This window comes from Pipistrellus hanaki (assembly GCF_964339955.1).
Source record: "Pipistrellus hanaki genome assembly, chromosome: 16".
Lineage (NCBI taxonomy): Eukaryota > Metazoa > Chordata > Mammalia > Chiroptera > Vespertilionidae > Pipistrellus > Pipistrellus hanaki.
Genome location: NC_140518.1, coordinates 10,835,395 through 10,858,428, shown reverse-complemented (window position 1 = coordinate 10,858,428; position 23,034 = coordinate 10,835,395). Strand labels below are relative to the sequence as shown.

The 23,034-nt window shown below is 62.1% G+C and overlaps 2 protein-coding genes across 5 annotated transcripts; both read right to left on the bottom strand.

Moving 5' to 3' along the window:
* SPATA20 (spermatogenesis associated 20) lies at nucleotides 1-8,165 on the bottom strand. 2 transcript variants are annotated; one of them, XM_084862260.1, is made up of 17 exons: nucleotides 8,017-8,163; nucleotides 7,137-7,487; nucleotides 6,841-7,020; nucleotides 6,628-6,692; nucleotides 6,295-6,449; nucleotides 6,052-6,195; nucleotides 5,750-5,951; nucleotides 5,279-5,409; nucleotides 5,098-5,202; nucleotides 4,806-4,880; nucleotides 4,500-4,709; nucleotides 4,225-4,417; nucleotides 3,787-3,955; nucleotides 3,298-3,509; nucleotides 1,407-1,606; nucleotides 500-580; nucleotides 1-354 (listed from the first exon to the last, which is right to left on the bottom strand). In XM_084862260.1, exons 2-17 carry the CDS (start codon nucleotides 7,211-7,213, stop codon nucleotides 184-186), a joined length of 2,370 nt encoding a protein of 789 aa, XP_084718386.1. In that variant the 5' UTR covers nucleotides 7,214-7,487; nucleotides 8,017-8,163; the 3' UTR covers nucleotides 1-183. The 2 variants fall into 2 exon arrangements, with proteins under 2 accessions (XP_084718386.1, XP_084718387.1); XM_084862261.1 differs by lacking the exon at nucleotides 7,137-7,487 and having other exon boundaries at nucleotides 8,017-8,165.
* A 2,670-nt stretch (nucleotides 8,166-10,835) lies between these two features.
* EPN3 (epsin 3) lies at nucleotides 10,836-21,668 on the bottom strand. 3 transcript variants are annotated; one of them, XM_084863342.1, is made up of 10 exons: nucleotides 19,958-20,239; nucleotides 17,378-18,081; nucleotides 16,317-16,435; nucleotides 15,576-15,656; nucleotides 15,242-15,370; nucleotides 14,201-14,288; nucleotides 13,510-13,779; nucleotides 13,213-13,329; nucleotides 12,838-13,065; nucleotides 10,836-12,680 (listed from the first exon to the last, which is right to left on the bottom strand). In XM_084863342.1, exons 2-10 carry the CDS (start codon nucleotides 17,937-17,939, stop codon nucleotides 12,340-12,342), a joined length of 1,935 nt encoding a protein of 644 aa, XP_084719468.1. In that variant the 5' UTR covers nucleotides 17,940-18,081; nucleotides 19,958-20,239; the 3' UTR covers nucleotides 10,836-12,339. The 3 variants fall into 3 exon arrangements, with proteins under 3 accessions (XP_084719468.1, XP_084719469.1, XP_084719470.1); XM_084863343.1 differs by having other exon boundaries at nucleotides 16,317-16,405; XM_084863344.1 differs by lacking the exons at nucleotides 15,576-15,656; nucleotides 19,958-20,239 and adding an exon at nucleotides 21,449-21,668.
* Between the last annotated feature and the right edge of the window lie 1,366 nt (nucleotides 21,669-23,034).

Below are 23,034 nucleotides of genomic sequence, written 5' to 3'. Positions count from 1 at the left end.
TTACCGAGGGACGCTGTTAGGTTTATTTCAAGGTGAGCGGGTGCCCATGCGGTCCGTGTGGATGGCCAGGTCACCTGGTGACAGGGTTGGCCGCAGGCTTTGCGGGGCCCTACGGGGCTCATTCTCTGGTGGGTTGGGGAGCTCAGCCTCCTGCTCCAGGCCCAGCCCAGGGGGGCCAGGCAGTCAATGATGCAGCAATTTTCGCAGCTCACTGGGCTCCGTGATAGGCATGGAGCAGGCTTGGTTCTCACACACGTAGGCGGTCGCCCGGTCTTCTAGCCGCCGCAGGGTACTCAGGAAGGGCAGCTGGCGGGACAGGAAGCTAGAGGGGTCCCCGTCGGCCAGAATCAGCACCTGGGTGGTGGCAGGAGAGGGGGGTCACCTGGGGCTGCTGGGACACTGCAGGGCCCGCGGGAGGGATTCCTCTCCCCAGGCCGGCAGAGGAAGTGATGCTGGGAGCTGAGGAGGAGCGGGCAGGGCCAGGTTCACAGCCGCACACCTTGTTGGGGATGTAGATGGAGTGGACGCACTGCACCAGAGCCTTGGTGTCCTTGGCCTGCGGGTCCCCGCAGATGACGATCTGGACACAACAGGAAGGGAACTCAGGGACCCATCAACCGTAGGGGCCCAGCCCCCCTCACTCCGGCACCCTCCAGGGTCAGGTGCAAGGGGGCTGGACCCAGACCTACCAGGGCTTCCCCATCGTCCCTTCTCCCACACATCTCCTTAAGAAGAATGGGACTCTGCCCAGATTCCCCAGAACAGCCACCAGGCGGCTCAGATTCACTGGTGGGCAAGTAAGGACACATACTCACCCCCCCCACATGCATGTGCATGCAAACACCTAAGGTGTCATGCCTAGTGGTAGTGATACAAACATGGGGAGATACACACATGGGCAGAGACACTTGCACATGCACACACACACTCACACAGTACAAACACACAGAGAGACAGAGTCATCACATATGCCCACATAGAAGCAGGTACCATTATATAAGCAACACATACATGGTAAACATGCAAACGTACAGCATATACCCGCACACATACCAGCAGACCCAACTACACGGTACACGGAGACATACAGAGAAACACTTCATCGGCCCCAGCGCCCACCACCCACAGGGCGCCTGCCTCCTGGCCCGGCTCTGAGCGCCCAGTCACAGGCACTCAGAGGCACCTGCCTGTGCCAGAGGCCTCTCAGACACACACTCACACCGACTCCTCCACCTGCACAGAGCGGCCCTTACGGCTGTTTTCACCTGCGCACAGACACTCCTAGGTGGCCACACACACGCTCATGGGCCTGAGCTCTGGGGGACGGTCCTACGTCCCCATCCCCCACAGTGGCACTAGCTTCCCTTCCACCCAGGCTCCCAGCCCGAGTGTCCCCAGCACCGCACCTGCTTGAGAGTCTGCTGGTGGGCGGAAAGGGCGCGGACCATCTCGGGCAAGGCCACGGGGACACGGCGCATGCGCTCGGAGAAGGCCGTCAGCAGGCACACGCACTTGTCTATCCAGTCCTTGTGGCCCGTGAAGCCGTGCAGCCGAAGCAGGTTGTGGGCCGACACGGAGTTGGCGCTGGGCTCCGCACCATCCTGGTCTGCAGGGGCCACGGGGGCAGAGCCATAAGGGAGGGTCCCTGGGCTCCGGGACGCTGCCCCACGACTGTGGCTGGGCGGCCAGAGGGATGGAAGGGGAGGAGCCCTGCCCCCCCGCCCTGGCCCAGGTCTGAGTGGGATGCCAGCGCAGCGGTGATGGAGCTGTTGCTCTCCCACATGCATATCAACTCCCTTGCCCTAGGTCAGTGGTCGGCAAACTCATTAGTTCACAGAGCCAACATCAACAGTACGACGATTGAAATTTCTTTGGAGAGCCACATTTTTTAAACTTAAACTTCTTCTAATGCTACTTCTTCAAAATAGACTCACCCAGGCAGTGGTATTTTTGTGGAAGAGCCACACTCAAGGGGCCAAAGAGCCACAGGTGGCTCATGAGCAGCGGTTTGCAGACCATGGCCCTAGATGAACTATTGGGTTCCCTGGTTCCCCGGTTCCGCCATCCCACTGATGACACCTCCATTCAACCACCCAGCTGCCAGCCAGGGTGGCATTCTCCTTGTCCCTCCCTTTCTCTCACCTCCCACTTCTAATTTCTCCATGAGACGGTTGGGTCTGCAGCCAGAATAGACCCAAATCCTCTCCTTCTCCCATCGCACCCTTCTCCCTGGCCCAGGCCGTGGCCAGCGCTCGCTGCACTGAATGCCATGAACAAACAGCCTCCTAACCTATCTCCCTGCTTCCCTGCCCCCATCCCTTCTCCACCATCAGCCCGAGCGGCATCCTTAGAGCTAATCAGAGAGGTCGCAGTGCACTGAAAGCCCCTCAGAGCCTATGGGACCGGCAGGGAGCCAGCCCCCTCCTCACCTGGGCACTCTCTCACAAGCTGATCTCTGCCTCCATCCTCCATGGCGCAGGCTGCCCTTGCCAGGCCTCTCAGAGGCTGTTCCGTCTGCCTGAACCCCCACCCCCAACTCCTCCATGACCACAGGGCCCCATCTTGTCCTCTGACCCTTGCTTAAAAATGAACTTGTCACGGGTTTAATCTGACCTCCCTCCAGCTGGGGTCTGCTCCACTGTTGTTCTCTCTCTCAGTGCCTTTTATTCATTCAACCAATGTTTGTTGAGTACCTACTACATGTCAGGCCTGTGCTAGACCCCTAAGGATGCAGCAGAGACAAAGTCCTGCTTTCAAGACCAGGGGAGGGCCGGGGAGGGGACCATTAACAGACCAGACACATCAGGTGATGGTAAGCGCTACTGAGGAAAGCTAGGGGACAGGATGCAGGATGAAGGCCTCATACTTCCTCGTGGCACTCACAATTTCAACTATGCATTTGTGTGTGCATTTTTGCATTAAATATTACGTTGTCTCCCCTACTACACTGTAAGCTTCATGAGGGGAGGAAAAAAGTTGGCCTTGTCCAGTATATGAATACAGACAGGCCAGTTACTGTGCTAAGCTTATTCACAAAAGTTAGTTCATCTGTACATCAACCCTGGAAGGTAGCGCCAGTGCTAACTCCATTTTGCATGTTAAGACAATGAGACTGAAGTAGAATGGGACCAGCCCAAAGGCACTCGGTGGGTAAGTGATGGAGACGTGCACCCAGGAGGGCCTGGCCCCTGCCCTCGCTGGCTCTTCACCGCCCACCCGGCTCACGCCACCTGCAGGGTAATCCGAGCCCCCCGCTGGGTCCAGGAAACCAGGCCAGCTCTGCAACCCCGCACTGACCATCCTTCAGACGCAGGGGCAAGCCGGCCCCCAGCTCAGCCTCACTGCAGAAGTAGCCGCCGCCACGCGCATCCCAGAAGAGCCTGTCCTGCGTGTCCTGCAGCCTCAGAGCCCACTCGAGCCACGCGCTCTCCAGCGAGGCCTCGTACAGGTCCAGCAGGCCCCGCACCACGAAGGCGTAGTCCTCCAGGAAGCCCCAGCAGGGAGGGTTGCTGGGAAGACAGGATGGGGAGGGGAGCGAGGCTTGCACAGAAGCCCCCCTTTGTGTGCATGCTTTCATTTAACACACACACACACAAAATCTACCTCTCCGGTGGATACCGTTAGCCCATTTCCCGGGGGGAGCAAGTAGGCCCAGGATGGCCAAAAGCTCCCAGCCGGCAGATGGCGGAGCCAGGATTGGAGTCTGCCCAGAGGGGAGGATAGGAGCTGAGCTAGGCCTGAGTGCCCAGGAACACAAGCCTTCCTCGGCTGCTTGCCCACCCCCACCTGTGCTCCACGGTGCCCCCGGATCCTGCGTAGCAGGTCCGCATCAGACGGCTGCTGCCCACGTCAAACATGTGTCGCTTCAGGAACTTGGCTCCGTTGGTGGCGTAGGTGACCAGCCTCTCCATGCCCAGGACAGCTCCAGCCACAGCGTAGCCAGATACCATCAGCCCTAGAGGGGGTGACAACGGTGGTCGTGAGAAGCTGGCCAGCCCTCTGGGTATGTCCCCTTCCCTTATCCTCCCCTCCCAGCCCTGATGCCACTCTGGAGCCACTCAGTGAGGGGGTGGGACTTGGGCTCCAGCGCCAGGCAGGGATGGGCTCCTAGCCCCCGTTTGTGACCTTGGCTGAGTTACTGAGTCCAAAGATAATAAACCTGATTAGGGAAAAATGAATAGGCAGGAGGTATCAGAGGGTAATTCTATGACACGGCCGCCCCACCGTTCCAGGCGGCCAGCATCTTGCTGTCCAGGTGCGGCTTCGGCCGGCGTTTCCGGGCCTGGAAGAGCTTCTCCAGCCCTGTATTGAGCAAGGTCCGCACAACCTCCACCTCCAGGCCAAAGCGGGCGGCGGTCAGCTCCAGGGAGTACCGGACGGTCAGCACGTTCTGGCCCTGCAGCTCCCCCTTGGGGTCCTGCGGAGAACAGCTCTTGTCCGGGAGAGTCCTGTCCTCCTGCCCGGCTTCCCGCCCCTCCCGCGCTCCCAGGAGCCCGCACCTGGCCGGGGCTGATGTTGCCGGCCTCCGTGAGCCCGTAGTGCTTCATGAGGAGCTGGCCGGAGGTCAGCGGCTCCGTGGCGCCCGGCACGGGCTCGGGGAGCAGCTGCTGCACCTCTTTGGTCGTCCACACGTAGAAGGCGCCCTCTTTGGGCGGCACGCTCCGCTCCGGAGGCGAGTCCGCATCCTCTGCGCTGTAGAAGCCTCCAGACTGCGGGGAGGGGACAGTTGCTGGCCCCAGCCTTCCGAGCGCCGCAGGCCCCGAGCCCTCCCACAGCCAGGCCCGCCTGCCTCAGTGGACACACACCCGGTGGCTCAGGTTCCGAGCCACGTACTGCAGGACGCCTTTGGCCACGTCGATGTAGAACTCATCTCCAGAGATCTGAGGGGAGGAAGGAGGCTGTCAGCAGAGGTCCCTGGGCAGCCGAGGCACAGGGGGGGCAGCCAATATCCTCCCGGGAGAGTGAGGAGGTGACCTGGGCACTGGCCTTCTGGAAGGGGGTTAGGAGTGGGGTCAAAGGGGGAGCCACAAGTTACCAGAAAGACCCCGGGAGGAGCAGCCAGGAGGAGGAGGTGGATGGGCTGGGGTCAGGGGTCACCTGGAAGGCCTGCGAATAGGCCACGGCCAGCTGCCCCTGATCATACAGCATCTTCTCAAAGTGGGGGACGTGCCACTGGCGGTCCGTGGAGTAGCGGTGGAAGCCCTGTGCAGGCGGGACGTGGTCTGGAGGCCGACCCCGGCCTCTGCCCCCGCCCCACAGCCTCCCGCTGCCCCCTCACCTGCCCTATGTGGTCTCGGATGCCCCCGTTGGCCATCATTTTCAGGGTGTGCAAGGCCATCTGCTGGGCGCGGGAGCCGTCCTGGGTGAGCCGGTGGCTGAGCCAGTAGGAGAACAGGAAGCTCAGGATCACTGCGGGCACCAAGAGCACGTGGGCGAGAGAATGGGGGGACAGAGGGTGCAGGTCTGGGTGGTCAGCAGGCCAGGCTGGGGTTAGGATTTCACACAGCAAGGCAGTCTCTCCGACAGGCCTGGGGTCAGGGGGTCAGTGGTCAACCCAGAGCACAGAAGGTCTCTGTTCAGGTCAGTGTCAGGGTTACACAGGTAAGGTCTTGAGTCAGGTCTTGATTGGATAGCTACTGACTGGATGGGAGTATGGAGAACCGGAGGGTAATGACCAAGCCGTTGACCGGGACAGGCATCAGAAGGCCAGGCTGGGGTGAGGCGGGCGTGGGGGGCGGGGGGCACTGACCTGGTGTGGGGAACTTGGGGGCCTCGGCGAAGCCGCCGTACTCCTCATCATAGCCCTCATCCAGCTGCTGGAAGCAGCGGCTGTTCATGGTGGCGGCCGAGGGCGGCAGCTGGCGGTCCCCGGTGCTGATCTCCGAGCGGGCCAGCAGGGCTGTGGTGACGCGCTGGCTGTTTTCCAGCAGGGCGCTCTTATTCTGTTTCCACTGGGCAAGGCAGGGGCAGGCCTGGAAGGTCAGCTGGGGTGGGGGGTCCCTTGCTCCCTCGCCCTTGACCCCTGCCACCACCACCCCCATCCACACCCACCTGATCCCGTATTCTCAGCAGCACCGTACGGAAGCCAACTCGGGTCAAGCCATCCTCGGGGGGGAAATAGGTGCCCCCCACAAAGGGCTGGAGGTTGGGAGTCAACCACACACTCATGGGCCAGCCCCCACCACTGCTGGTGGCCTGGCGGAGAGAGGGCAAGGGTGAGGGGAACGACCCCCCCCCCCCCCCCCCCGTGCATGCACACACCACCCCCCTCAACCCCGTGGAGAGACCACCCACCTGCACGAAGGTCATATACACTTTGTCCACATCCGGCCGCTCCTCCCGGTCCACCTTGACACTGACAAAGTCTTCGTTGAGCAGGCGGCCAATCTCCTCGTTCCGGAAGGACTCCTCCTCCATCATGTGGCACCAGTGGCAGGTGGAGTACCCCACTGGAAGGGGGCCGTGGGGCCACCGTGGGGACCAGTGACTGGCCGGAGGGGTGCCAGCCAAGGGGGCCCCACTGGACTGCAGAAGCCCTGGCCTCTGGTTTCTGGGAGGTCCCCTCCCCCAACCACCACACTCTGCTCCCCCCCACCCCCCCCACACACAGCCACAGGGAGGTATTACCTGAAAGGAAGATGGGCTTGTTTTCTTTCCTGGCCTTGTCGAAGGCTTCCTGTCCCCAAGGGTACCTAGGCCCGGCGGGTGGGGTGAGGCGTCACTCGCTAGCCCAGGGCGGAAGAGGAGGAGGAAGAGGAGGAGGAGGAGGAGGAGGAGGAGGAAGGGGGGGGGGAGCGGAGAGCCGGCTGCCCCAGGAAGGGCGTCGGGAGAGGCACTCACCAGTCCACGGGGTTGTAGGCATGTTGCAGGAGGTACGGTGACTTCTCGCTGATGAGGCGGTTGGTTACCTTCTGGGGCGTGGGCTGGGTGCAGTTGGTGCGGCTGCCCTTGCCCCCAGTGGGCATGGACACCGAACTGCTGACGGACACACTGCGGTCCTTGTCCCGGGAGGAGCCACCCCTGCACGCGCAGGAGGGTCAGGCCCAGGGTCTCCCGCCACCACTCCAGAGGGCCCCTCCGCCCCACCCTGCCCTCCGGCACCCCTCCCGGATCCCCCTGCTCCCAGCCCAGCCCACCTTTCTGAACCACGGGGGAGACTGTGGCCTTTGTGCTCCCCCTTATGTTTTGGGGGGGATGAAGAAAGATGGCTCATTGGGGGCTCCCTGCCAGGTTAGTCTCCCCCCAACTTCTCGGCCTTTAACCCCAACTTCTCGGTCTGGCGGTGGGAAGGATGGTGACTGTGAGGTCAGGGCAAGTCACAATGGGCAGAATGGTGGTTCAGGCTCCATTCTCTCCCCTGGCCGGGCCCCCTCCCCGGGATGATGGTTCTGGAGGCGTCTCCCTGGCATGCCTGGTGTGGGGTCCGGGCGGAAGGGCCGCCCGTGGCCGGTGGCTGGACGGGCGGGGCGAGAGCGATGAGTCTGGGGCTGGAACAGGTTAGGGGCAATGAGAGGACAAGCCAGAGAGAACTCCCCGACTCAACATCCACTCACTGGGCACTTCTGCGGGGCCAGGTCCTGTACCCGTCTGCCAGGACCCCTGGTAACTCAGACACTGACGACCCTGGTTTCAGGGGGCTCAGGCTGGGAGGGCGGTGCTGTGGGGTAGCCTAGTTCATGGCAGGCCTCTGCACCAATAAGAGCTGTGACAGGCCAGCCCAGGGCGCTGTCGGACAAGGACCCTGGTCTAGCATTGGGGTCCAAGGAAGGCTTCCTGGAGGAGGAGTCAGAACAGAGTCCAGGGGGGAACTAGCCCTGCAGCTGGAAGGCAGGGGCTTGGAGGGGAAGAGGGCGGGACGACGCTATTGCCAGGGCCAGGCCCAGGGCGCCAGCTGGGGGCTGCAGAGTGGGTAGGCGTCAGGCGTGAGGGGCTGGCCAAGCATGCACTGAGTACCAGCGCCCGCCCCGGGTGCCTGGACCTGGGGCCACAGCAGCGACCCACTCGCCCCGCCTGTACCTGCGGCTTGAGGCGAGGCAGGGTCTGGCGCGAGGCAGGGTCTGGCGCGCAGCAGCAGGAGGCCGCGGCACCACCAAGTTCGCGTGTCCAGCATGGCCGTTCCGGGTCTTGGGCCCGTGTGTGCGCTGCGGACCGGACCGGGAGGGAGGGAGGGAGGGAGGGAGGGAGGGAGGGAGGGAGGTCTGGAGGGAGGGAGGAGGGAGGTCTGGAGGCCGCAAGGGGCGGGCCCGGGCAGCGACCTCATCGCGGGTTAGTCGCAGCCAACACTCGGGGCGGTGACTGGTCTCAGAGCGCCTCCTGGTGGCCGAGCGCGGGATTCCATACAGGACACCCTGGGATTGGGAGCACCTGGGTTTGCGCCCAAACTTGGGTGGACTCAGCTAGACCTGAATCAGCTGTCTGAGGGAGGATCACCCTCCTGAGGAGAACATGGGGATCGCGAGGATGCCAAGGCCGCGGCATGTCAACCCGTGCCCATTTTACAAATGAGAAAGGAGGCCGGAGCGGAAGATAGGGTGTGTCCGGGCCCATCCAGCCAGTGAGCTTTGCCTCTGTGTCACCTCTCCATATCGAGGCCCAGCTCAAATCGCACCCACTCCGGGAAGCCTTCCCTGACCAATAATGACGAATCCACTTTATGTCCCATCGTACACTTTACACACTTGTTTGCTATGTTCTGCCGATATTTATTAAGTGCCCCCCCACAACCCCTACCCCGCCTACCAGACACTCTGCTAGTTACAGCCATGGCAGAGAGAGACCAGGCCCCTGCCCTTGTGTTGTGCAGTCTGATGAGGGAGGTAGAAGCTGATCTGAAAGCCATACAAATGAAGGTACAACCACCCACCGCAAGGACCATGACTAAGAATAACAAGGAACCTGGTCTGGGGGGAGAGGCAAGGGGGGAAGGCTTCCCTGAGGAAATCGTGTTTGTGTAGCAGCCACCAAAGAACAAGAGGGTGAAATCTGCAGATTACTGGGGAAGCAGGAAGAGGAGATATGCAAAGGCCCTGGGGCAGGGCAGTGTGAGTCACAGCTGAGGAACTATAGGAGGCCACCTGGCAGCGGTCCAGAGCACAGGGAAGAGGGGCAGTAGATGAGATTGAGGTTCAGGGGAGGGGAGGGGAGGGCCCAAGCCTTTGTGGGACTCCTGAACTGGGAGAGGGGATTTTGTGGTTGATGGGAGCAGAAGAAAGCTGGTGAAGGGCTTTGGTTAGGGGGAGTGACCCTGCGTTGTGGAAAGCTCCCTCTGACTTCCCAAGGAGGAATGGCCTGGAAAGGGGGCAGGAGCAGCAGCAAGAGAGGCTAGGAGGCCCTAGCAGGCCCAGAGGAGAGGGTGGAGGGCTGCAGAGGTGGAGGTGGAGACGGAAGGGGATGTCAGGAGTGCTTTGCAGAGCGGGGCTTGTGCTGGGTCCGTGTGCTGAGGAGGCGGTCCAGGGAGAGGCTTCGGTGGGGATTCCTGAGGTCAATTCTGCACATGTTGGCTTGAGGAGCCTTTGAGACGTACAGGTGGACATGACAAGGCTCCGGATTGCAGAGGAGAGGGGGGTGGGAGAGGAATCTGGGTGTTCGGCATGGAGTCGGTGCGGGCACAGGGGAGATCATCCGGGCAGACTGTGGTGAGAGAAGGGAAGCGGGCTTGGGCCTGGCTGGGGAACTCAGGAGTGCAACCAGGAACGACAAGAGAGGAAATGGCCACAATGTCAAGGGCAAACCAGGATAGGGTGGCGCCCCAGAGGCAATGGGACGGAGAGTTGCAAGGAGAGGGGGTCCAGGTGGTCAGACTCCAGAGAAGCCAACTGGGATGGGACACAAAAAGGACCACTGGCTTTAACAACATGGCCATTGGCAGGCCTGGCCGACGCTGCTCCAGCGAGGTGAGGCTAACAGCAGAGGCTGGCAGAGTGGGTGAGGGGGCAGGGGAAAGGAAGGGGACGCAGAGAGTATGGACATGTGATGGGAAAGACACCTTCAAGATAGATGAGGCTACTTATGACCAATGCCAAGGGCAAGGATTTGGTTTAGAGAAGGCAGCTGATGATACGGAGGAGAAGAATCTCTGGAATGACAACAGGGTTGGCAAGCCGGAGAGTCTCATGGGTGCACCCTGGGAGACATGAGGGCAAGGTCAGCGAACAGGGAGCCTGCCGTGACTGTGGAAGAACCCGGGGTGACACCCACCTCCAAGGTGTGACCACTGGTGAGGGTGGCTGAGATGTCATGGAGATGCAAGGTCATCCTCTTGGACAATAGAGTCACCAGGGATTTAGCAAGACCTGGGTGAGTAGAAGGCTGTGAGCCAAGACTGAAGCATGGCAAGAATGAGGTGGGACGCGGCCCTTGGGGTGGTGGCGGGAGGAGGCAGGGACAGCCCAGTGTTCCCAGCCTTCAAGGAAGGAGGGGTCTTCCAGGAGGAAGATGGTCTGGAAGTAGCTATGGGGAGCAAGGGTCCCCACCTCTTCTTCGTGGGAATCGAAACAGCACCCCTGGGGGGAGAGGGTCAGGGAAGCAGTGTTCCCGAGATAGCCAGCTGAAAAGAGCCTGAGTAGGGGAGGGGTGAAGGGTGATCAGTGACCAAGGATGGAGACCACCTGTGTGTGTGTGTGGGGGGGGGAGCGGAGGAGGCACAAGACAGATGGGGGCTGGATTCGCACTGCCTGGCAAACCAGGAATGAGGGGGATGGCAGGTTAATCTGCCTGGTTAGTCTCTGAAGAGGGTGAACCCTGGGCCACATGGACAGCGGCCTGGGAGGAGCCACCTAGCGACCTCATTAGGAAGGAACTCTTGTTCCGATGTGACAAGGAAACGGAGGCAGAGGCAGAGAGGTTACGCACTTTACTCGAGGCCAAGGAGCATAACCACTTATTACCGAGTGATTATGGTGTTTTAGTGTCACTGTGTGCAAATCTCGGAGCGGAGCTTTGAACTCCTGTCAGTCTGACTCCTACGTAGGTGCTCTTGTCCAGGCTGCCTGTCACAGCCAGGGTGGGACTCCACAGAACACGGCGCCTTCCCCCACCTGGCCTTCGGGAGGAGAGCAGCACTGCGTGGCTCCCGAAACCCCAGCTTTGGCGTTTCCGGCCAGTGGAAGGCTATTTTCTCCCTGCCTCCCCCCCCCCAAAGGGGGGTGGGGCTGGCAGCAGGTGGCCTGCAGGGCCAGGCCCTGAGCACTAAGGACGCATCAGTGCCTGGTGGTCCAGTGGTTAGAGAGCATTGAGTAGAAAAGGAGGGAGGGTGACCAGGGTGCTCCCCAGGATGAGGTAACACCCCCCACCTCACCCCCCGCCTTGGTTTCCCAGATCCCACATAAGCCTCAGGCTCTGTCTGCATGGCTGAGATGGAGTTCATTGCCAGCCCTGGGAAAGGGGGGAGGGGGGGGGGAGCGCCAGATTGAAGGTGACTCGGTGAAACCCAGGAGCTGGGGGCCCCTGTACCTGGCTCGCCTGCCCCCCGCTGGGTTCGGAGCTCAGGGAGGCTGTGGGCTTGGTGTGATGCTTCGTGGTTTCTTCACAGTCAAGCCAGCACTTGGTTTGCGACAGTCGGTCAATGTTTGCCAATTAAACCCGCTGTGCGGCCTGGGACCTCCAAGCCAGTGGAGCCAAACTCTCTGATGCGGAGTCCCAGCCCCGCTCTGTGCTAGCATCCTGACATTGAGCCTCAGTCTCCTCCTCTATAAAATGGGTTTTGCACTTGGCTTAATGCTCTGCTGTCCGAATTTTGACATTCTTAATCCAGTGCTGAGCAAGGGGCCCTGCGCTTCCCTTTTGGGCTGGGCCCCACGAGTCACGGAGCCAGTTCTGAAGGGGAGTCACGTTACCTACTCCAGAGGGCGGTGGCGGGAATTAAAGGAAGTAACCTGTCTAAAGTGCTTAGCACGTGGGTGTGTAATACATGGGTTCCTGGCTATTCCATCACCCCAACGCCTGTGTGTGACCAATGAATGAAGACGATCCAGTGAGGGAGCGCTGAGGGAGCTCCATCTGGGAGCCAACGTGCCAGGCGGAGGGGGCTGTGCGGGGCGGGGGAGCTGTTTGAGCCCCACGTTGCGGAGCGATTCCCACAGCAGCCGGGGATGTGCGGTGTGGTCCAGACCCGGCCGCCGCATCCCGCAGAGAGTCCGCGTGGTGAGAGCCGAGACCCTGGGGTCCAGTCTTTATTGCAGGGACGTGGTCTCGGCCTGAGCAGTCTTCAGTCTCCAGCTCCAGGGCCTCCCAGGACCTCCGGGGTGCCCTGGCCTCGGGGCGGAGTCTCGGCCGGTCGGGCTTCCCCAGCAGATCCTAGCCTAGCCCCAAAATCTGGGGAGCAGGTCGGCGGTCCGGTGCTCAGAGGAAGGGGTTGGTGCCGGTCTGCGGGGCGGGGACCGGGAGGAGCGGCCCTGCAGAGTCCAACGCGGGCAGCAGCGGCGGCGGCAGGCTGGCGGGCGGCGGCGTGAAGGCCCCGGCCCGCGGGAAGACGCTGACGGAGGCGGGGAGGGTCACCCCAGCTGGCACGCTGCTGAGGGGGAGCGGCAGGGAGGTGCTGTAGGTCATGGAGCTCAAGGGCGCCCCCAAGGGCCTGCCGGCCGCCAGGCCTAGCGCCGGCGACCCGGTGCGCATCTGGTTCAGGGTGGGCCTGCCGGGCTCGCCTGCACCAAACGGGTTGGTGGGGGATGGAGCGCTGAGATCTGCAGAAGGAGAGGGGAAGGGGAGGATTGGGGTGGGCTTGGGGCACAGCCCTAAAATAGGAGGGGGACAAGATCTAGGGTTTTAGAAATAAGGAAGAAGAGTGAGATTCCAGGGCAAGGGCTGGGCTCCGAAAGGAGGGGCGCAGGGGTGCTGTACCTGTCAGGAAGGGGTTCCGGGTCTTTGCAGCCTGGGGTGTCTTGACTAAGGAGTCAAGGTTGACCAACGAGGAGGCTGAGGGGCCCAGGAAGGACTCCGGTGTGCGAGCTCGGGCCTCCTTGCTGGGCTGGGTGAGGGCTTCCCCCACGCTGCCCAGGTCAAAGGCATCTGGCTCGTTGGTGCCATTCTGCTTGGAACTGGGGATGGGGTCTCCAAACAGGTCCAGCTCTGGAATGCAAAGGGCCGGGAGAGGGGCTGCTCACTCTGCAGGAGGGAGAGGGCAGCGGCCAGCTCTGGGCAGGCCCCTCAGTCCCCAGAGCTGTGTCACACACACACACACACACACACACACACACACACCCGCCTCCTGCTTACCCAGGGGACTGCTGGGTTTCCCCGAGGGCGGGGCCTGGGCACCCTCCAGCCCCTCCTTGGTCTCTGTGGATCCTGGAGGTTTGGCAAATGGGTCAAAGGCCGAGGTGCCACCTAGAGCTAGCCCAGAAGGGAAAGGGAGATGAGATGGGTTGGCAAAAGGAACAGGCACTAGACTGACCTCTTTCCAGGCAATCACCCCTCCTCGGACAGGACCTGCTGCCCCGTGCGTGGCCCTGGAGAGCAGGGGACCCAGACGTCCTCCAGCCCCTCACCCGTGCCCTCCGGCCCTTCACTTACCAGGTGTGCTGGGCGCTTCCACCAAGGCCCCCCAGGGGTCAGCCCCAGTGTTGGGGGGCTTGCTGGGGGAGGAGTTCTGTGTCCAGGGGTCGGTAGTGGGGGCTCCAGCAGGCAGCACTGGGGTCCGGCCCCAGGGCTCAGAGGAGGACAGCGTGGGGGGCAGGTCCCAGGGCTGGCTGCGGGACAGGACGCTTCCCGCGGGGGCCGGAGACCAGGGGTCCGCCGAAGGCCCCCAGGAGGAGCCGCTGGGCTCTGGGTTGGACCTGAGACCTGAAATGGGAACAGCACAGACGTGATCCCAGGCTCCCCCTGGGCCTTCCCGGTTACCCGTTCCAAGTTTCGAGGCTGAGGGATCCATTTCATAGATGCGGGGTGCTGACTCAGAACCACCCAGCAAGCTGGAGCCCAAATCTAGTAAGCTATCCCAGGCGCCTGGACTCGGGGGCAGCTCAGGCCACATCCCAGTCAGGGACTGGCTGGGACAGGAAGGTCACGGGCAACAAGAGCACGTTTCTGAGATCATGTCCCGGGATCTGGGTTCTTCTGATGTGTTCCCCCTTCCTTGCTATGACACCATGCCAGAGAGGAAGCTGAGGCTCAGAGACAGGGGTGGCTGGCCCCGGGGCCCTCAGCTGTGGGAAAGGGGGTCCCAGGAAGGAAGGGGCTCTCTGGGGCCAGCCCGCATGCCTACCTGGGATGTCCCATGGGTCGGCGGAGCAGTGTGTGGAAGGCGGGGCAGGGGTGGGCGCGAAGATGTCCGCCAAGTCCAGGATGGAGGACTGTGGAGAGGAGAGGCAGCCGTGGCTCAGAGGAGGGCGGGCCCACAGGAGGGCAGGCCCGACCTGCCTTTCTGACTCCAGCTCCTCCTCTCCATCCGTTCCATAAACACCTAGCAATGACCCCTCGGCCCTGCGCAGTGCTGCTCGGTTCGTTCCCTCATCCGTTTGGTGCCTGGCTTTCCCAACAACCTTGTGCAATAGGCACAGGAGGTGGTGCTGTGCCCATTTCACAGATGAGCTGGCTGAGTCCCAGAGAGAGGGAACAATCTGCCTGAAGTCACACAGCCAGGGAGAGACAGAGCTGGGCTAGAACCCAGGCCTGCCTGACCTTTCCTCAACTGTTCTGCTTGCTCCTCAGCCCATCAATGGTAGGACTGGTCACATGACTAGCTTACCCCCCCCCCCCCCCCGCAAGTGTCCGAGAGTAACTGGCCACAGTGAGCATGCAGAGCAGCAGAAAAGGGGCAGACACACCCCGGGGGCAGCGTGGACAGCTTCGGAGGGTGGCCTTGTCTCCAGCAGCACCCACTTCCTCCTCTTGAAAAACATGCCCCTGAGCCCGTATGCCTGAGTCCACCCCCAGCCTTGATCCACACCTCACATCATCCCAGCCTGTCAGAGCTGGAACTATCCAACAAGCCCACTATATAGAGGGGGAAACTGAGGCCAGGACAACGACGTGCCCCAGCCATAAGGTGGCAACGAATCCAGAACCCAGCTCACGGGGTCTCTGGTCAGGGTTCTTTGCATCCCTTTGCCAACAGCTTGGTCACCAGCCTATGCAGTATGGGACCTGACCCGGGACTGCGGCACCCCCTCCGCCCCCATTTCACTGAATAAACACTTAGGTAGTGCTTACTGTCTGCCCAGCACGGTTCTGTACTCTTGGCAGATATGAACTCAGTTTATCTCCCAGGCTCTTGCCAGCCCACGCACCCCAGCATCCTCCCTACCTGGCTGGCTTTCAGCTTCTCTTCCTCCTTCTCCTCTTCTCTCTCGGGCTCTCTTTCCCTCCCACGGCGGGCTGCAGCCCCAGCGCCATTGGCCATGGGGGAGGCCTCTGCCCGCCAGGACCGCACCTCCTGCAGAAGGCACAGAAGGAGTGAGGAGGGCGCGGGCAGCCCGGGCTGGACGTGAGGGGACCTGAGCTGCGTGGAGAAAAGTGCAGGATGGGAGGCAGCTGAGAGGTTAGCACCGCGGGACCACCAGGTGAAGCGGGAGAGCCTGGTTAGTGCCCCTAAGCACCTCCACCAGCACCGGCACCAGCACAGGAGGCTCCGCCACTACCTTCTGGTGCTCCTGCCGGCTCAGGCGAAGGGCCAGCTGCAGCTGCAGGTCCTCGTCCCTGAGGGAGGTTGGGGGGACTGGCTGCCAGGGAGGAAGAAGGAGGTGAACTTGGCCCAGCCCTCCCACTCCTGGGCCCAAAGGCGACGTAGCTCCGCCCAAGGCTGGGGATGGAGAGAGACGCCCACCCCGGGCGGCAATGTGGTGTGGCCTTCCCCACGTGGAGAAAGCTCAGTCCTTTTCTCCTGGGTCCCCTGAGTCTCCGCGGGCCCTGCTCCTGCCTGGTCTACCTGGGCCCACAGAGGTGACGGCAGAGAGGAAGGGGGCATGAGGGCCGTCCCTGCCCCCCAAAGGGTAGCTGATGGCGGGGGTAGTGGTGGTGGTAGCATATCTGTGTGTCTCCTGGGATGTGTGAGTCCGCAAACACACCCCTCCCTCTCTATGAGGCGGCCGCAGGCCTGTACCACACTCACTTACTCCCAGCCCATGACACACTCACTATCCTTTCCAGGCCCAGCCAGAGGGGACTGGGAGCTGGACGGTGGCCCTGCAGGGACAATCCCAGGGACAGACGGGCCCCACACTGTCCTTGGGAGCAGGACGAGTGCTTTGGGGCCCAGAGTAGGGTAGCCCAAGAGCCAGGGTGTGGGGATGCAGGCACCTCTCCTTCCTCCTCCAGCTCCCTCCCCGTGCCACCCTCAGCCCAGCTGTGGGGCCCTCTGGGCTGCCCGGGAAGGGCCTCACCTTCTCCGCCTCCTCGCGGCTCATGGCCAGAGCCAACTGCAGCTGCAGCTCCTCTTCTCCCGACGTCTGGGGCCGCGCCTGCTCCAGGTCTGAGGTGTAGCGGGGGGATGAGGAGGAAGCTGCAATGACCGTCATGGCTTCTGTGACCACACAGGTGCCCGTGGGCTCCCACACCCCTTTCCCTCCAGAGAGGAAGGCTCAGAGAGGGACATGGGGGGGAGAGAAGAGCAGGCATCCCAGGGCCCCAGGGGGCCAGGCCGTGTGCTTGGCCCTTTCTGGAAGGTTTCCTACCCAGCCCATAAAGATTCCAGTTCCTCCTCTGCAGACCCCCAGCAGCTCTGACCCTCCCCCAGGAGGTCAGAGTCCTGCAGCAAGACTTGAACCCCGACTCATCCAGTTGGGCCCCATCCAGCCTGAGGTCAAGTGCGGTGGGCGGGTGAGATGCTCCAACCAAGGTCACAGCTGTCAGAGCCACAGCACAGAGCCGGGGGCTTTATGGAAGGAGGGCCACTCTGAGTAAATCTCAGACCAGGGAAGCCCCCACCAGGAGGCAGAGGAGGGTCAGGAGCCGCGCATCGGCCACCCCCATTTTCAAGGACAGGGCCCTTGAGTTGGGGGGTGGGGGTGATGGGGAATGCCACCGATGGAGCACGGGGTGCCATGTGTCTGGGTGAAGGGCTGAGGGCTTTCCTGGGCCTGGTCTCATTCATTCTCGAATCCAACAATTAAGGTAGCTAAGATGACCCCTATTTGATGGACGAGGTCGCTGAGGTTCAGAGAGCTGGTTGTCCAGACCGCACAGCCTGGAAGGGGCCGGGGGAGGGATGCTACCGGACCCCACACCTGTCCTACCAGACAGTGAGCCAGCAACAATAACAAATGCATACCGATGTTACTGTCTACCCTGGCTTGCTGAGCATGTACTATTTGCAATGCATTTGGCCTCACACTCGACTCTCCCAATCTCACCAAATCCTCACGACCTCCCTCTGCCGTCCTAGAGCCAGGACGGGAACTCAGACACCTTTCTGTCCCCAGCCGTGCACCCAAGGCCCACTCACAATTGTAGGAGGACGGGGAGCCCCGGGCGCGGCCGAAGTCCTCGCCCTGGCGGCGGCTGAAGCCCAGCTGCCCGCTGCCCAGGGCCATGCCCTCCAGCGCCATGCGCTCCTTGGTCTTGAGGGCGTGGGTCCGCTCCTGCCGCAGGCGCTCCTCGTCCTTGAGCAGCGCCATCACCTGCTTGACCTTCTCGCGCACGTTCACGCCCTGGTCCTTGCCGTCGCGGTCGATGTACTGGAAGTCCTTCAGCGTCTGGATGGTGAAGAGGTTCTCCCGGCACTGGTGGGCCACCCGCTCCGAGCCCGTCTTCAGCAGGTAGTCCAGCAGTGTCAGCGCCTTGTACACGTGCCGCCAGTTCTTGCCGCTGTCGTTGAGCCGCCGCCACAGCATGCCCATGACCTCGGCGAAGGCCACCGTGTTGAAGGTCAGGTCGGCGATCTCGGACATGAGCGAGCTGGGCGGGCCCCAGGGGTCATTGCTGGTGGCCTCGCGCACCTTGATCTCCGCCTCCGAGTAGTTGTGCACGATGTTCTTCACCTGGCGCCGCAGCGCCGAGGTCGTCATGGCTGGGGACGTGGAGAGGGGCGCCCCCCGCCCCAGCCGGGGGTGGAGGGCCGATGGCCACCGCCGTCGCGAGGTCACGGTTTCCGGGGAGGGGCCGCCGTGCGCTCAGCAGGGCGGCTGCGTCCTTGGGTTCCACATGGGTCTGAGGAAGAAGAGAGGGTTGGCAGCTCATGGGCGGTGGCCCGCCCCACTGGCCGCGCAGTCACCCCCTGAGGGCCTGTGCAGGGTGACCCCGCGGCCAGGAACAGCCTTCAGCGGGCATTTGTTATGTTTTTTTTTTTTCCAATACTTTATTGATTTTTTTTTTTTTTTTTTTTTTTTTTACAGAGAGGAAGGGAGAGGGAGAGTTAGAAACACTGATGAGAGAGAAAGATCCATCAGCTGCCTCCTGCACAATCCCCACAACCAAGGCACATGCCCTTGACCGGAACCGAACTTGGGACCCTTGAGTCCGCAGGCCGACGCTCTATCCACTGAGCCAAACAGGTTAGGGCATGTATCTTATTTTAGTTATGATTTAGCAGGCACTTCTAGCTTTGCATGCACATTTCTCTTCACCCCCACACTACAAGATGCTATTATTATTATTATCTCCATTCGCAGAGGGGAGAAATGAGGCTTCCAGCGAATTAATTGACTTGTCCAAGATCACAGAGCTCATAAGTGGGGAGTTAGGACAAAGCCCGGCAGACACACCCCAGTCCTTACCCTTCCTGGGGGACGTGACAATGACCCCCCAGGAATGCCTACTCGCCCAGCTTCTGCTTGGGTCCCTCTTCCCCTTTCTGCCAGGATCTAGCTTAAGACCCATCCTTCCCAACTTCTCCGTCCTCACTCTTCTCTCCTCCTACTGTTAATTTTGTAGCTGGGTTCATTTAATACTCTTTCCTGGGGCCTTCGGAGCCAGACACAGGGCTCTAGTCCTGGTGCACCTAAGCCCAATGGAGAGGCTACAGACAGTCACAGCCCAGCGTGGGAGTGCAGAGGAGCACAGGGAAATCAGGGGAGACTCCCCAGAGGAGGTGACGTTAGCTGAGACCAGAGATCTGAAGCCAAGGAGAGGAAGAGGGAGCCAGCAAGGTGTGCGTGTGGGAGGGGCGGCTCAGAGGGAATACCGTGAGCCGGGCCCTCATGAGCCAGGCCACTGAGGGCGGAAGGAGCATTGGGAGAGGCTGCCTCTCAAAGGGTTTAGCCGCCGCCACCCACACTGTGCACACAAGAGCACGGAGGCCAGAGTGGGGCCGTGGCCTGCCCACAGCCACACAGCAATGTGGGTGGCAGCTGCACCGGCACTGAGGCCTCCAGAAGTCTACTCCAGTGTTTACTGTCAGTGTCACCACTCTCGTAATTAACTCAGAGGATTGCTCCACTGTCTCCGCCCCACCTTCTCAGCCAGAAAGGAAGCTCTCTGAGGTCAAGGCCAGTCTGAGCTCCCCAGAACCCCAAGGCCCAGGGCCCAGGGCAGAACTCTGATACCCCAGCCGCAGGGGGATCAGGGCCACCCTATGCCCTCCACGCAGCCATGGGGCCAGGCCATGTGCTGAGAGCAAGCCCAGGCCCAAGTCAGACAAATGTTCTCCCACGGCCCTGCCAGAAACCCAAACCAGAGTCCTCCTGCCATCACCATACTCTGTACGTGTGTATACACACGGGCATGGGCACACACACACACACACACACACACACACACACACGCTGCCTGGACCTGCAGAGCCTCCACTTCACCAATGAACCCCCACCGATACCAGCACCCACAGAGCTGCACCTCTCAGCTCTGCCTTGGGACTCAGCAGGAGTCAGAAGGAGTTTGTTCTACACTCCCCACCCCACCCTGCTTCACCCCTAAATTCAGTTCTCCCTCCACCCAGACCTGCCAGCACTGGGCTCCTTTCAAAGGGGCCCGCAGGCCTCCGTAGTTTTCTCCAGGGCCCAGGGGCCTGGGAGAGCTTCGCCCAAACGCCGGGGTCCCACGGGGGGACCGGGAGGGATGGGGAGCGCCCCCCGGAAGCACTGCCTACCTCTGTCCGCTGTCTTTCTGTCCGCCGGCCTTCTGAGGGGATGCCGCCGTCCAGCACTTGTTTAACTCCCGCCCTCCCCCTCACTGGTGACTCAGACCCGTCTTTACCTCTCTACCCGGTGGGCTGGCAGGTGGCAAGAGCCAAGATGAGAAATAATTGTGCCCCAGAGCCCGCCCTGAGAGCGTGCCCCTCCCGGAGCTGGCCGCTGAAACCAGCAGAACCAGTCAGGCATCCTGGCTCCAGTGGGAGCTCCGCCTGGGGTGGTGGGAGGGGCCCTCGGGGTGGGCCCTGCAGCCCTGCCTGGGCTTTTCTCCGGGGAGGTGGGCACGGAGGAGCCCTCTCTGCCCGAGCTGGGGGGAGGGAGGGCTGGAAACACCTGCAGGCCGGAGGCAGCCAGGTAGGGAGGAAGAAGGGGGCAGGGTGAGGCTCCGGGAGCGCGGAGGGGAGGGCGGAGGAGAGGAAGGAACGCGGGAGGGAGCGGCCGGGAGCGCTGCCAGCGGTGTTACAAGCAAAGAGTTTTATCGAACACAATATGCCCAGAAATAAAAGGGAGTGAAACAGAAACCCAGCAGCCGATAAGGCGGCAGCGGCGGCGGCAGTGGCGGCCGGGCAGCCCGGTATGGAATTACTGCAGTGACCTTGAGCCAGACCCTGTCAGGTGGAGGGAAGGACACTGAGAAGGCCGGGCCTGAGAGGCCAATTCAGAGACGGGGGAGAGGGCAGGAGGGCAGGGGAGGAGGGAGAAATCCACTAGGCGGGGGTCAGGGGGCACCAAGGGCCAGCAGGGGGTGGGACCAGCGTGGGGTAGGGGGCAGGTGTCACCTATAGTAGGGTCCCAAGGAGAATGTTATAGTGGGGAGGGGGCTGCTGTTCCCAAGGCCCAGAGGACTGGGGGACCTGTCAGGACTGGGGAGCCGGTGGCATCCCCAGAGTGAGGGTTCGGGGAGATGGAAAGAACCCAGAAGTCTAGAGTTTTTCCAAAGTCTGTGGGTGCCCCACCAGGGCACACCCCCTCCCTCCTCTGCTCAGGCAGACTCTGGCCCCTGCCCCCATCGGCTCCAGCGGGCGCAGAGGGGGGAGTGGCAGTGCCCTAACTCTTGCTGCTGGAGGGACAGGGAGTGCCCTCTGGCTCTAAGCTTAGGTCCTGGGGGCACTGGAGTTGGGTAGAGGATGCCCTGAGCCTGAAGGTGCATCGGGGCTGAGGAGAAGGGGTTGGTGGAGAGGAGCAGGAATCTCTGGGGAATGCCACCAAAGATGCTAGTCCCAGGATGGGGCGCAAGGCCTCTCCTCACACACACCGCCCACCCCCCTCCCCTCCCCCGCCCAGCCTCCTTCCTGGGGGCAGCAGGGAGGGAGGGGCTGCAGGCAGGAGAGCCACTAGAGGTCCACTCCACCGCCCTGCCCTCCTCACCCCTTTCCCACAACCTGGGAAGGAGACTAAGCCCTGAGCCTCCCATGAGGGCACCCCGTTGCCAGGGAGGGGCCGCTTACCTCTGGTGCCGGCTCCGCGGGTCCCCGCCCCGGGACCACAGGCAGCCTCTGCAGTGACCCTCCGAGCTGCAGGGCAGGGGGACTGAATGGCTTCAGGGGCGCCCCCAGAGCCATCCACCACGGACCCTCGTCCCGGAGCCCCACCCTCTCCCAGGAGGCGCAGACCCCTCGGAAGGGCAGGGGGCGCGGCAGGGTCCCAGAATGGGCTGAGCTCTGCCCCTGGTCCGCTGGCCTCCTGGGCACCCGCCGGCCGGCCGCAGGCAGCACTCGGGAGGAAAGTTGCTGGGCTGGCCAGGCAGGTCTGCCTCAGCAGTAACAGGACACAGGAGGCAGCGCAGGCGGGTTAACCCCTTCCTGCTGGCCAGGCGGCAGCACCTTCCGAGGGGGTGGGAGGCGGGAGGCTTGCCTGCTCCAGTGCGGGAGGTGCTGATGGAGAGCTGGTGCCCCCGGCCCACTCCCACCCTGCAGCGAGTTAACCCTTCCCCTGCCTTCTCAACAGGAGAGGCCAGGGGGCCCCAATCCCGGCCCCTCCTCAGAAGGACCTTTCCCCGGGGCTGGCGTCTTTGTAGTTAATGCCCTCTGTGGCTCCCCCGCTGGCCCTCTTGGCCATGCTGATAGGGGCACCGGGACTCTAGGCACAGCCCCTTCTCTGCCTCGACTATAGGAAGTGTTCTGCTCTCTCCGAACCTCCTCCTCTGCCTCAACGGAAGGATGCTCGAGGCCCGAGGCCCACGAGGTCCTTCAGCGCCAAATGCAAAACCAAGCGGGGGTAGGGGAACTGAAGCCGCCCCCTGGGTCTCCCACTCCCACCTCTGCTCCGTGGGCACTTCAGGCAACAAGCCCACCGTGAGCATCATCGTTTTTCTTTTTAATTTCCTTTTTATATAGTTCATTGATTTTCTACAGAGAGGAAGGGAGAGAGATAGTGAGAAACATCGATGAGAGAGAAACATCGACCAGCTGCCTCCTGCACACACACACACACACACACCCCCCCACTGGGGATATGCCCGCAACCAAGGTACATGCCCCTGACCGGAATCGAACCCAGGACCCTTCAGTCCGCAGGCCAACACTCCATCCACTGAGCCAAACTGGCTTCAGCGCAACATCGTTTTTCAAACCGGGGGAGCCTGGTGCCCACTCCACACAGGCAGCCTGGCCAAGGACGGCCCTGAGCCCGAGCCAGCAGCACCTTTCTTCCCGAGAGCCAGCTCGCCCACCGCACACTTCCCTGAGCGAGGAGGGTAAAGCCCGGAGGTTGGTTTCAAGGCAGAAAAGTGGCTCAAGGAGGCCAGAGGCTCCAGCAGGTGCCAGCTTTCCTCCCGGTAGGACCACACGCTGAAATCCAGAGCAGTAACCTCTGGCTGGGGACAGAGGGATCCAGCCTCTAGTGAAGAGTGTGGTGGGCATGACCTCAGACACCGGGGCAGGGCCCCTGGCCGCAGCTGAAACTAGGACCCAGGGCGTCTAGTTCTCCTAGTCTCAGCCGTTGTCATACTTGGTGATGTCACTTGGGGAAGACCTGGCTCCGGGAAGCACTACCCCAAACGTGTGGGGCGAGGAAGGCCGGGGGCAGGCACTGG